Source organism: Cetorhinus maximus, chromosome 2, assembly GCF_964194155.1.
Source record: "Cetorhinus maximus chromosome 2, sCetMax3.hap1.1, whole genome shotgun sequence".
NCBI lineage: Eukaryota > Metazoa > Chordata > Chondrichthyes > Lamniformes > Cetorhinidae > Cetorhinus > Cetorhinus maximus.
The window spans coordinates 40,084,068-40,096,642 of NC_135880.1; the positions used below are offsets into that span (position 1 = coordinate 40,084,068).

The 12,575-nt window shown below is 42.8% G+C and overlaps 1 protein-coding gene across 5 annotated transcripts in view; it reads right to left on the reverse strand.

Annotated features, from left to right (window-relative positions):
* The window catches only part of sv2ca (synaptic vesicle glycoprotein 2Ca), a 181,340-nt gene that overhangs the window by 22,642 nt on the left and 146,123 nt on the right, over positions 1–12,575 (reverse strand). For 4 of the 5 annotated variants that reach the window (XM_078563556.1, XM_078563540.1, XM_078563549.1 and 1 more), the window contains 3 exons: positions 12,147–12,311; positions 10,638–10,771; positions 9,177–9,380 (listed from right to left, as the gene is read on the reverse strand). In XM_078563556.1, the coding sequence (XP_078419682.1) occupies positions 9,177–9,380; positions 10,638–10,771; positions 12,147–12,311 (503 nt within the window). Of the gene's footprint in view, positions 1–9,176; positions 9,381–10,637; positions 10,772–11,735; positions 11,834–12,146; positions 12,312–12,575 lie in introns of those variants that run through there. The other variant, XM_078563564.1, reaches the window with a different exon arrangement.

The window sequence follows — 12,575 nt, forward strand, 5'->3', positions numbered from 1 at the left end:
ATAAGGTGGTGGTGTGCTGCCTCCTTGACCCTCTGCAGTCTACGTGGTGTTTTTAGTGATGTCAGTTGAGGCATAACTGTTGGATGGGATACTAGGGACAACTCGACTGCTCTTCTTCAAAATAGTGTCTTTGGGTTGTTTACGTACACCTAAGAGGGTAGATGGGACATCGGTTTAACAATCCATCTAAAAGATGGTACAGCACTTTCTCAGTATAGCTCTGCAGTGTCAGGCCGGGTTTTGTGCTCAAGTTTCTGAAACGGGACTTGAACCCACAACTTCCGACTCAGGGGTAAGAGTGCCACCAACAGGTGAGGGTGAAGAGAAACTGAGATTCCCCCTCAATATCATGCAATTTAACAATATTTGTCCAGCCTTCTGCAGCATGCATCTGCTTTACCTGACAAGGCAGCTGTGAATGCTACCAATGAGATTCTCTCTTATTGTACAGTAAGGATGTGCATGAGCAACATGAGTCTCCTCTTTCTGATGTTTCTATTCCCAGGTGAAGCTCTCTGGGTATGCTTCCTGACATTGGGATTTAAGGCTCTAATTAACAGAAGAGATCCATGGGATTCTTTGCTCTGAACACTCACCTAGGTTCTCCGAATTAAGACAACTGCAAAGCATATCACCCAACACAGCGTGGTTACAATCATCCAATATGTGCTGACAGCGGCAACAGCTTCAGAAATGTGAAGCAGATATAGGCTCTTCCCAACTGTCACACATATGAAAGCAGAGGAGTGGGGGGTGGTGATGGTGGTGGATGGGAGTTCGAGCAGGGGGTAGGATCTGGGTTCCCAGTGAAGTTTCCTCCTATCCACTTGGAAAAAGATGGCGTTAGACAGAGGGATTTCTATTTATGGAGAGAAAGGACCAAGAAGAGGCCTCCTCCCCCTTTAATGCAGCCCCCAGAATGTAACCGTTTTTCTGCCTTGGTCTTTGCCAAAGGTTACAAAGTCAGCAGCTTCCTCCACCCTGGGGTTCCTCTCCCTCTTGAAAACCCCTTGCCACCTCTGTTTGTACTGCAGTGCCATCAGGGTCTTCTGGTCTCCCAGCGTGAGCACCATTTTGATAGCTTGGAATCCTGACAGGAGCCTGCCCTGCACCCTTTATGACCCCTGACCCAATATGGGGTTCTGAAGTCAGCACGGAGTCAGGAGGGCAAGGAGTACTCATTGCCACTGCTGCTCAAGAGAAAAATCCAACTGTGCATCCAAAATGCAGAGAGGCATTTTATCTCCTAGCAGAAACCATAGCCAGCTCTTAGGCAAAGTGATGAAATATTTACTGCAGTCTGATGCTCCATTGGCTTTCACTCTTGAACATAAGGTGAGCTGGTTATCAGTTTCAGTGACAGACACAAGTAACAGCAGGACAGTTGGAAATGGGTGTTGCTTAAGTGAATTATTTCAAGGATCAGCAATAAAGTGATCAGAGAAAATGAGAAATGCAGAAGAAGCAAGTGTGGGGCATTGTGAGGAGATCAAATATTGAAAAGACTGCGCAGATGTTGCGGAAGGATATAATCATGAGCTTAATGATGGAGACAGTTCTAAGAAAGAACAGCTCGAAAATGGCGTAGATGTGTTCTCAAAATAAATTAGTTAATTCAAATTCATTACGACTGGAAATCATTTTTTAGCATAAATAAAATTCTATTAACTGGTGTCTTTTGGGACTCCAAACATGACAAAAATATCAAGAATCCAATTTAAATTAAGTTAAGATACAGATCACCCATGATAATTGAATGGCAGAGAAGGCTCAAGGGGGCTGAATGGCCTACTCCTGTTCCTATGTTCCTAACTAAACAGAAAGTACCAATAGTAAATGGATTAGGATAATCTCTGATACCAAGTGTATTTCTGTTCTAATTATATGAATGCATTTGTTCCATTTTTAATTAAAAATTGAGACAGTAGCTTCCAGTTGGAAGATCAAATGGGGATTTTGATCTCTGTTCAAAATAGTCCATTTCCATGATTAATCAAGAGATTGTTGAGTATCATTAAGGATTTCTGCCATTTCAACATGTGAGTTTAGATAATGTACTACTGAGCCACTAGTCACCCATGGATATTTGAATTGTTAAATTGTATTCTTTGCATTGCTCAAGTGTAATCTCATTATGCATCTGTATATTTAGCAAGCCCTTCTATCTTCACTTATCAATGGCTCTGAGGCTACTCAGATAACTAGGGTCATCATTTACCTTTGAGCAGAATGGCAATTGCTAATTCTCACGATGAATGGCAGGAATACAAATAGGAGAAAACTATGATAATATGAAAGGGTGGGAGCTGGGAGCTTCTGAAAGTTGATGACTGTTCATAAAAGTTATCAATGACAGAAAGCGGTGATGAAGAGAAATAAAAAAAACAAAACTACTGCTTAAAGCAGTACCAGGAAAGTTACTTTTTTTCCTAAAATAGAAAACACTATTTCTTCAAGAATGTTATTTAATTGAGCAACTAAGCCAGCATCAACATTAATCATTATGCTTCAAGTTATATTCTAGCAATAGTTTGCTGGATTCATTTGTTTCATTCTTTCATTCAACTGCAAACAATTTTAGGAGGAAAATTTTGTTCAAAGTGGTGCTGCACAGACTATGTAGATTCCCCAGGGGCAGACAGCATCATGGGTCACTACCTGTGCAGCCCATGTGGGTTTCTCCATTGGTATCATTAATATGTTTGAAACAGCGCGGGGTGAACAGAGTTTCCCACCCCTGCACCTCCTCCCACCAACACCCCCATTTCAAATCTCTGGTCTGGGCTTTATATGTTGCCCATCAGAAAAGAATGGTATTGGAATATAAGGTCATGGTAAATGCCCTAATGTGATTACTGCAAGTAAGATTAGTTAATAACACAGTAAGTATCCAGCTTCAAGATTTTAGAGGATAAGTTACATTTATAGGAATGACTGTGAACCAGATGACAGTGAAAATGATTTTACAAAAATCTAATATTTTAACAAATTAATTGTAAATTATGCAGATTACATTTGATGAATTTGCATAGGAGTACATATTGGACATACAAAATGGAGGCCAGCCTGCTCTACATAATTTCCTGTCCATTCATTTGCATTGCAAAAAGCATCAACAATGGTCAAGAAGTAACTGACAAAAAGTCAATTTAATTTGTGTGCTTTAAATAATTGCCACCACAGCTGAATCCTAGCAATGCAAGAATATAGAACAAGGGTCTGGCACATATAGGGTTAGCTTGGGACTAAGTACAATACCGCCCACACAGTGATGGAAGAGAATACATGATCCACACCTAGGGGTCAGTCTGGTGTTGGACAGAGCACAAGCAAGCATGGAGCTAGCTTGAACCCTTTATTGTATATATGTACATAGTTCTTGTAGTTGATAAATACATACAGTTAACCCAATTATGACTATGAGGACTTTATTAAGTCTTACCAAACTGTATCCAAAACCCTACAACATGGTGGTAGCGGTGGGTAATAGCTATGTAAATACATGAGGTAAACTAGAATAACTTGAAATACATTATGGGGAGAATTTTCTCCCCTGATTGGCTGGGTGCCACCATTTTACGTGGGCGGGCCAATTGAGGCTCGCCCAGCGTGATGTGGGCCCAGAAGCACTGAGTGCTCCCTGTGCAGGCAGGGGTGGGGGTGGGGTTTCCTGAGTTGGGAGAGCGCTCTTTTGCGCATGTGCGCGAAAGAGCGCAGAAATTAGTTTTAAGTTTCAACAGTAAATTTAAACTGATCAGTGTAGGGGATTAACTTTCACATACGGAAGATGTATTTGACAAGAAAAGGCGAGAACTAGTGAGAACACTGGAATGTCGCTCACAGGAAGTAGAATGCTTGAAATGCTTAAATGATGATCTTATAGAAACAAATTCAAGAGAAATGGATCTTCATTAAAGTTTGATAAACTTCAAGCACCAGAAATCTTTAGTAAGCATTGTGCAAAATGCCAGGAACAGGAGAAGGAATTGCTGATGAAGATGTTTTTGTTAACAGTTCTCAACTACCGAACCCATGCAGAGTTCGCCCCTGGCGTTTCAGGGCATAGACCACATCCATGGCGGTAACAGTCTTGCATTTAGCATGTTCCGTGTAGGTGACTGAGTCCTGGATGATATTTTCCAAGGAGACCTTGAGGACCCCGCGAGTTTCCTCGTAAATGAGGCCAGAGATGCGTTTAACGTCTCCATGTCAAGCGAGGCGACGAATGGCAGGTTTAGTGATTCCCTGCCTATTATCTCGGTAGACTTTCCGGTGCCATTTAGCACCATCTTTACTGAGACCTTTACCGCCTTTGCCTCTACTGGACATCACACCTGGAGACAAAGTCTAGTAATGATCAGAACATGTACTTGAAAGTAGAATCAGCAACCAAAACTGATGAACTCCTTGAATTTCGGTCCAATCTGAACAACATGAAGGATGAGATGTGCAGTATGGAAGAGCAAATCCAGACATTAGAAGCAGAAAAGGTAAATTCTACGGAACAGACTGAAGATCTAATGAATGAATTGAAAGTGTCTAAGGAGCAGTCAGTGACCATGGAAGAAAGATTCTGAAAAGAACTGAATGCCCAGGCAAAGTTGTTAAACTTATACAAGAGTTCCGCAGATAACCCTGAAACAAAAATAACTCAATTTACCAGAGTTGTTGCTGAGCTGAATGAAAAGATTCATAAGCTTGATAAGAAACTGGAAAAGAACATAATCAAAAATTTGGCTAAAATTGTGAAACAAGTGGGAATGAATGTTTCATTGTTGAAATGTGAACTTCCATCGCAGCAAACTGCATGATGGAAGAAAAGGAAAAAGCACTCTGGGGACAAGCACAGCGTTCGTCCACCCCAGAAAAAATGGGATAAATCAACATCTACCTAGCACCACAACTGCTAAGTCAACAAAGAGCAGTTCAATCCCAAGGAATGGAAAACGAGGATGAAAAGATACCCAAGAGCCAGAACAGCTTCCAAATCAACAGAGTTTACCTGCAACGACACAGTTGACTATCCTCTGACAGTAGTGCAATGAGATAGGAAGGGTTATAAGGCCTCCAGACCGCCTGAGTCTATGAACTCAGAGACTTGAGGGGGGGGTGGTGGATAACAATGTAAATGCATAGGGTAAATAGAATAACTTGAGATACATTGGATAAAGACTTGGGGGAGGCGTAGTATAGGAGTCTAGCACATATATGGCCAATGTTCATTGAGCACAGTACCACCCACATAGAGATGTAAGAGAACACATAACCCATACCTAGGGGTCAGCCTAGTGCTGGACAGAGCTGTGTGCACAAGCAAATGTGGAACCAGCTCCTAGCTTGAACGCTTAACTGTATATATGTACATAGTTCTTGTAGTTAATAAATACAGTTAAGGCCATAAGATGTAGTAGCAGAAGTAGTCCTTTCGGCCCATCGAGTCTGCTCCGCCATTCAATGAGATCATGGCTGATCTGATAATCCTCAACTCCACTTTCCTGCCTTGATTCCCTTACTGATTGAAAATCTGTCTATCTCAACCTCGAATATACTTAACGACCCAGCTTCTACAGCCCTCTGCGGTAAAGAATTTCACAGATTCACCACCCTCTGAGAGAAGAAATTCTTCCTCATCTCTGTTTTAAATGGGCAACTCCTTACTCTGAGATTATGCCCTCTGGTCCTAGACTCTACCACAAGGGGAAACAGCCTCTCAGCATCCACACTGTCAAGCCCCCTAAGAACCTTATATGTTTCAATAAAGTCGCCTCTCATTCTTCCAAGAAGAGTACAGGCCCAGCCTGCTCAACTTCTCCTCATAAGAAAATCCTTCCATACCCGGGATCAACCTAGTGAACCTTCTCTGGACTGTCTCCAATGCCAGTATATCTTTCCTTAGATAAGGGGACCAAAACTGCTCACAGTATTTCGGTGTGGTCTAATTAGTGCCTCGTATAGTTTTACCAAGACTTTCCTATTTTTATATTCCATTCCCTTGAAATAAAGGCTAGTATTCCATTTACCTTCCCTATTACCTGCTGAACTTGTATGCTAGCTTTTTGTGATTCATGCATGAGGACTCCCAAATCCCTCTGTGCTCCAGCTTTCTGCAGTCTACACCTTACAAACCCACGACCACTACCATCTAGAAGGACAAGGGCAGCAGACACATGGAAACACCACCACCTGGAAGTTCCCCTCCAAGACACTCACCATCCTGACTTGAAAATATATCACCATTCCTTCACTGTCGCTTGGTCAAAATCCTGGAACTTCCTCCCTAACAACACTATGGATGCACCTACACCACATGGACTGCAGCAGTTCAAGAAGGCAGCTCCCCACCACCTTCTCAAGGTCAATTAGAGATGGGTAATAAATGCTGGCCTAGCCAGTGATACTTTCATTCCATCATTCCATGAATTTAACCCTGACTCTTGTTTCCCAACCTTTCAGCAAAATGTCAGGGTCACTGAGGTTAGCGCACAGCGGGAAGAGTTTCTTCAATTAAACTGACAAGTTGTGCAGGCTTTCATCAGTTACATTAGAGAGCTCCAGCCATGACTGTTAAGAGACTGCTGTTCAAAGCACTTCTTCCCTCTGAGAGCGCTTTCCCTGCTTTACAGGTGATTTCCAACTTCTTGGAAGGCACTTCACCTGTCTAACACTTCACTCACATTCAGCTGCTACCAGTCTTCTCCACAGCATGGCAGCAGCTAATGCAGCTCCACCTTCCACCTCTGCTGAGGGGCAAGAGCAGAAGCCACACCAATGTCAGCTGCTCCAGCATCAACAGGAGCAACAACAGCAGCATCACTCGCTGCCTTCTCCTCAGCCATATGTCCCTCCAAAGGGCAGATGGGATGGACATTGAGCTCCAGCTGGAAGAAGGCGAGAATCTGAGCACAAGGTCTCTAGGCAGAGGATAAGCTCTCTTAACATATTAGAGCACTAGTGCCTTAGGAGGCTCAGGCGTTCTTGGCAGGTCCTTGCTGACATCTGCAGCCTCCTGGAACAAGACTGGAACATGGCAGAACACTGTGATAGTCAGAGTTTGGGGCTTGGCACCTGCAAGCATTTATTGCCCATCTCTAATTGCCCCTGAGAAGGTGGTGGTGAGCTGCTTTCTTGAACCACTGCAGTCCATGTGGTGTAGGTGCATCCAAAGTGCTGTTAGGGAGGAAGTTCCAGGATTTTGACTCAGTGACAGTGAAGGAATGGCGATATATTTTCAAGTCAGGATGGTGAGTGTCTTGGAGGGGAACTTCCAGGTGGTGGCGTTCCCATGTGTCTGCTTCCCTTGGCCTTCTAGATGGCAGCAGTCGTGGCTTTGGAAGGCACTATCTAAAGTGACTTGGTGAGTTCTTGCATCTTGTAGATGGTACACACTGCTACCACTGTGCGTTGATGGTGGACGGAGTGAATGTTTGTGGATGAGATGCTATTCAAGTGGGCTGCTTTGTCCTGGATGGTGTGAAGCTTCTCGAGTGTTGTGGGAGCTGCACTCATCCAGGCAAGTGGAGAGTATTTCATCACACTCCTGAGTTGTGCCTTGTAGATTGTGGACAGGCTTTGGGGAATCAGGAGGTGAGTTACTCACAGCGGGATTCCTAGCCTCTGACGTGCTCCTGTAGCCACAGTGTTTATATGGCTGGTCCAGTTCCATCTTTGATCAATGCTAACCCCCAGGATGTTGATAGTGGGGGATTCAGCAAAGGCAATGCCATTGAATGTCATTCAGCTGTTACGGCCTCTTGACAGCCTGGATCCTGTTGGTGCACTGGCTCCAGGTTGGGGGAATCACAGTCCTGCTGCTGACTTCCTTAGCCACATCCATCCATGCCTTGTTGTTTGGAAAGGTTGTCCTTTTCCTCCCATCCTTGGGTGAGCTTGCCTCACTGCAGCCTCTCAGATCCTGATGCAGGACCTCCAGGTAAGACTGACAGACTCAGGGAGCTGTCTTCCCAGTTCTTCCCTCTAGTCCTGTGATTGCAGCAGCCTCAAAATTCCAAGAGCTCGTAATCCCTTGTAACCCAGGCTGTGGGGAAACCATCCTTTGACAAAAAGGAGCCTGGAGTTGGGATGACAATTGCTTTGCCCTGGTAAAGAGTGACAGCCAGACGTGTAGTGCAGGGAAAAACAGAGTTGACGTTTCGAGTCCGTATGACCCTTCTTCATAGCTGCAGAGAAGTAGAAATGTGATGAAATTTATACTGTTTAAGGTGGGTGCAGCAGGTGAAACTGGATAGAAGGCCAGCGATAGGTGGGGGCTAAGGAGAGATTGATAAAGATGTCATGAACAAAAGGAGAAAGGGAGTGTTAATGGTAGTGGTAAGGGCTAAAAAAGGTGCTGATCTCCACAGATGCTGTCAGACCTGCTGAGTTTTTGCAGCATTTTCTGTTTTTGTTTCAGATTTCCAGCATTCACAGTATTTTGCTTTCATGTTAGTGCAGTGCGGAGAGTTGGGTTCCAGTCCCACAATGGTCCCACCGTTCCATCAGGGGCTAAGGTGAGAAGAGTCTGCCATAAATCCTGAGAAAAATGGAATACAAGATATCCCTGCCTCAGAATTAACAATTAAATGTGGACTTTGGCCTGCTTGAGCTGGTTCATCTGACACTGCCCTAGGGGACTAATATGAACAGTAAAGCGGTCAGAATTCCAGCGAAGTGGAAATTCTCACCAAATTTCTCTTCTGGAAACCTGGCATATACCATTAGAACAGACGGATGGAAGTGGAATATCCAGAGTGTAAGTAGGTGCTGGAGAATGAGAACGATCATAAATTAACTTAATTCTAACTTAACCAAATATTTAGAGAACTTCCCAAGGACATCATTGGAAAGGGATATTAACAGGAACTCTGGTCATTTTTGCTCCTTCAACAGATGGGTGACATTAAGAAAATTTGTTATGACCTCACCATTGCCTTGGATGAAACCCAAGATCGAATCTGGCACCTACCTAGTGCGTATGGCCCAAGGCCAGGTTAGCAATAGTAGCCTGTGGTCATACACCAAATATTTAGCGTTAAATCTTAAAACAATCAGCTTGAATCAAATTGGAATCACATCCACCCCCCGAATACCATGTAACTGTTAGATAAGGTACAATATATCGGGTGCACTATTCAAAAGGTTTTGCCCCAAATGTTTGAAAAATAAATGGTAAATTGTACCTAGCATTGTCAAGCGCCCAATCCTGTCCATGAGGAGTGCAGATACAATGTTGCCCGGCAACACTGCTAGTGTTCCTAAGAAGTTGACAAAATAGATCCAGTAGGCACTGTAGTCCTCATCAAAGTTAATCTGGCAGCCTTTCTTATTATGAAGAAATGTAGTATTGATGAACTGGCAATCAATGAATTTAGACTCTTCAAGATCTGAGGGAAAATCAAGAAACATATATTTATGGCTGGCACTGATTCAAAAGTAAAATGGTTAATTAAATAGATGAATGGTTGGTATTTCCTCCTTATTATTCCTCATTATGATTATCTGTTTAAGCCACTGCCAAGATGAACTGAAGAGTGTAAGCATGGCAAGCGAGATTGAAAAACTATGCAGCTAATTATGTAAAACAGTTCCTCCCCGATTTCTGCAGGCAACCTACAAATTTATGCTTTAAGAGACTTTGTGTTCATTGTAGATGAATAGAATGGCTCTAGTCTTCAAGGTTGGAGTTACACTATGAAATCATTGGAATGAATGCAATCATATAGCAGTCCACTGCCAGGTACTTGAAGGAAGATGCTTAAAATAAGCAGTGAATGTCTTTGTTAAAATAGCTAACAAAATAATTTCCTTACTAATATTGTACTAAGGGATAAATTTTAAACTTAGAAGAGAGAATCCTCCCCTTACCTCATACCAACACACAAATTGTTGTTTCAACTCCCATATACTTTCATCCCACGCTCTCAGAATTAAGGATGGGCAATAAATGCTGGCCTAGCCAGCAACTCCCACACCCCATGAAAGAATTAAAAAAGGCATAAACTTGTAACAATTTTATTTTGCTCATTTGTGGCTGTATCTGCAATGTGTTTATAAATTAGAAGACTGGAACTAATCAGACTCAATTTCAGTTGACTAGCAGTAAAACGCAACTGTTCCGAAATTCCTTAGAGGTTCTGCAGTCTGTTGCTGCATCTCCAGGCTGCTTTGTAAGGGGTTGAATCTCAAAGGCTGGCACGAGCAGGGCCAAGGGTGGGGACTCCAAGGGCCGACGTTGTAGTGGCAGCTGGTAAGTTGAGTGAGTGGAGGCATTCTAGCCTCCACAAGGGCTGAGTAAACCTCGCCATTTGTGTGTTCAAAAAGGAGAGAATTTTTCACATATCAGCATCTTTGCTTAGGGAGCTCATGGGATCATAGCTGGTGCTGGGCACTGGCGATCAAGTGGTGCTTACACCCACCTGGCACACGTAAATGAGGTATGTCCCTCATTGCATACTCTGGTGGGGTCAGTGCTGGTGGGCATGATCCGAGTGCAACTAATCAGGTTGTAACCTGACGAAATATGAAACCAATGACTAAAAAGAGTCTCTTAAGCTTATCTGGACATTAAATGAATTTACTATTAGTAAATCGGACATGTGAAACTAACAGTTCATCATCAAAATCCTCGTTTATACACCTACCTGTGTTGTAGAAATGAGTTTCAATAAATGTGCAGTTCCTAAAATAAGTAGTTAATGATGTAACATCTTCAAAATAGCAGTTCTTAAACAGGGAGTCTTCAAAAGTTACTGCTTTAAACTTCATGATGGTAAACCTATTCAAAGAGAAAATCCATTTTGGTATTTATACTTGGTATTTTTTGTTGATTATTCTTTTTTTAAAAATCTGCCTCATCTTAATTTTATCCATCTTCTTTTAAGGATCTCTCTCCTCCATACAGCCAAACAAACTGAACCGCCCTCCCCATGCGTGCTCCCCTCTTTCGACGAAATAGTCCTTCTCTAAGCTTGCACTAACAGTAATTTCCAGGCTATAATAATTAAAGATTTAAAATATGTATGAAGCAAAAATGTTTCATCATCAATGACTTTCTCTCCATCATAAGGTCAGAAGTGGGGATGTTTGATGATGATTGCATAATATTCAGAACCATTCACAATTCCTCAGATACTGAAGCAGTCGCTGACCATATATACAGCAAGACCTGGACAATATTCAGGCTTGGGCTGATAAATGGCAAGTAACATTCCTGTCTCATAACTGCTAGGCAATAACCATCTCCAAGAAGAGTGAATATAGCTATCTTCCCTTGGCATTCAATGACATTACCATTGTTGAATCCCCCACTATCAACATCCTGGGGGTTCCCTTTGACCAGAAACTGAAGTGGACTAGCCATATAAATACTGTGCTTACAAGAGCAGGTCAGAGACTAAGATACCTGTGGAGTAACTCACCTCCTGACTTCCCAAAGCCTGTCCATCATCTACAAGGCACATGTTAGGAGTGTGATGGGATACTCTCCACTTGCCTGGATGAGTGCAGCTCCAACAATACTCAAGAAGCTTGACACCATCTAAGGAAAAGCAGCCCGCTTGATTGGCACCCCATCCACCACATGCAAGATTCACTCCCTCTACAACTGACCCACAGTGGCAGCAGCATGTACCATCTACAACATGCACTGCAGCAAATCACCATGGCTCATTAGACAGCACCTTCTAAACCTGCGATCTCTACCGCCTAGAAGGACAAGGGCAGCAGATGCATGGGAATACCATCACCTGTAAGTTCCCCTCCAAGTCATACTCCATTCAGACTTGGGAACCATGTCGCCATTCCTTCACTGTTGCGTGGTCAAAATCCTGGAACTCCCTTCCTAACAGTGATGTGGGTATTCCTACAACATATGGACTGCAGCAGTTCAAGATGGAAACACACCCCCACCTTCTGAAGAGCAATTAGGGATGAGCAATAAATGCTGGCCTAGTCAGCGACACCCACGTCACATGAAAGAATATTTTTAAAATGCTACCGCTCCTTAGTTTGGAAACATTTGGATTAGTGCATAGGAGCTAACTAACCCCCAAATCTGAATGTTGACACAAAGAGCTTACATTCCCAACAATTTCCCTGGAATGCTTCTTACTTTTGGATGCATTAAGATGAATGACTTAACCATCCCTGACCTGTCTCTAATGTATTCTCCATTCGTATGGATCTGGTTTTCCAGTGTAAAGTTGAACGCAAAATCTTCAACTCTTTCGCCATAAAACCTTTTCACTCGAGATGCGTACTCATCAGCTTGAAGGTGCTTGATGACATCAGGGAACCAGACAGAGAGACCATAGTAACTGAAAAACAACAGAATGGGCTATTGTACCGGAAGCTGTATAAATAAGAACAGAAACTTTTACATTAATTCAAGCACAGGAAGCAATTTACTACAATTCTTTGCTGTTTATACAATTAATTCTGTTTAGTAATGCTTGAGAGAAATAATGGATGCATGATGGATGACACAATAATGGATGGTTTCATAATTGATTAATTAACTGATGACTGCAAACAATGGGCATGAACAAGATGGGCTTAAAATAGAACAGATCTGGTTTTTC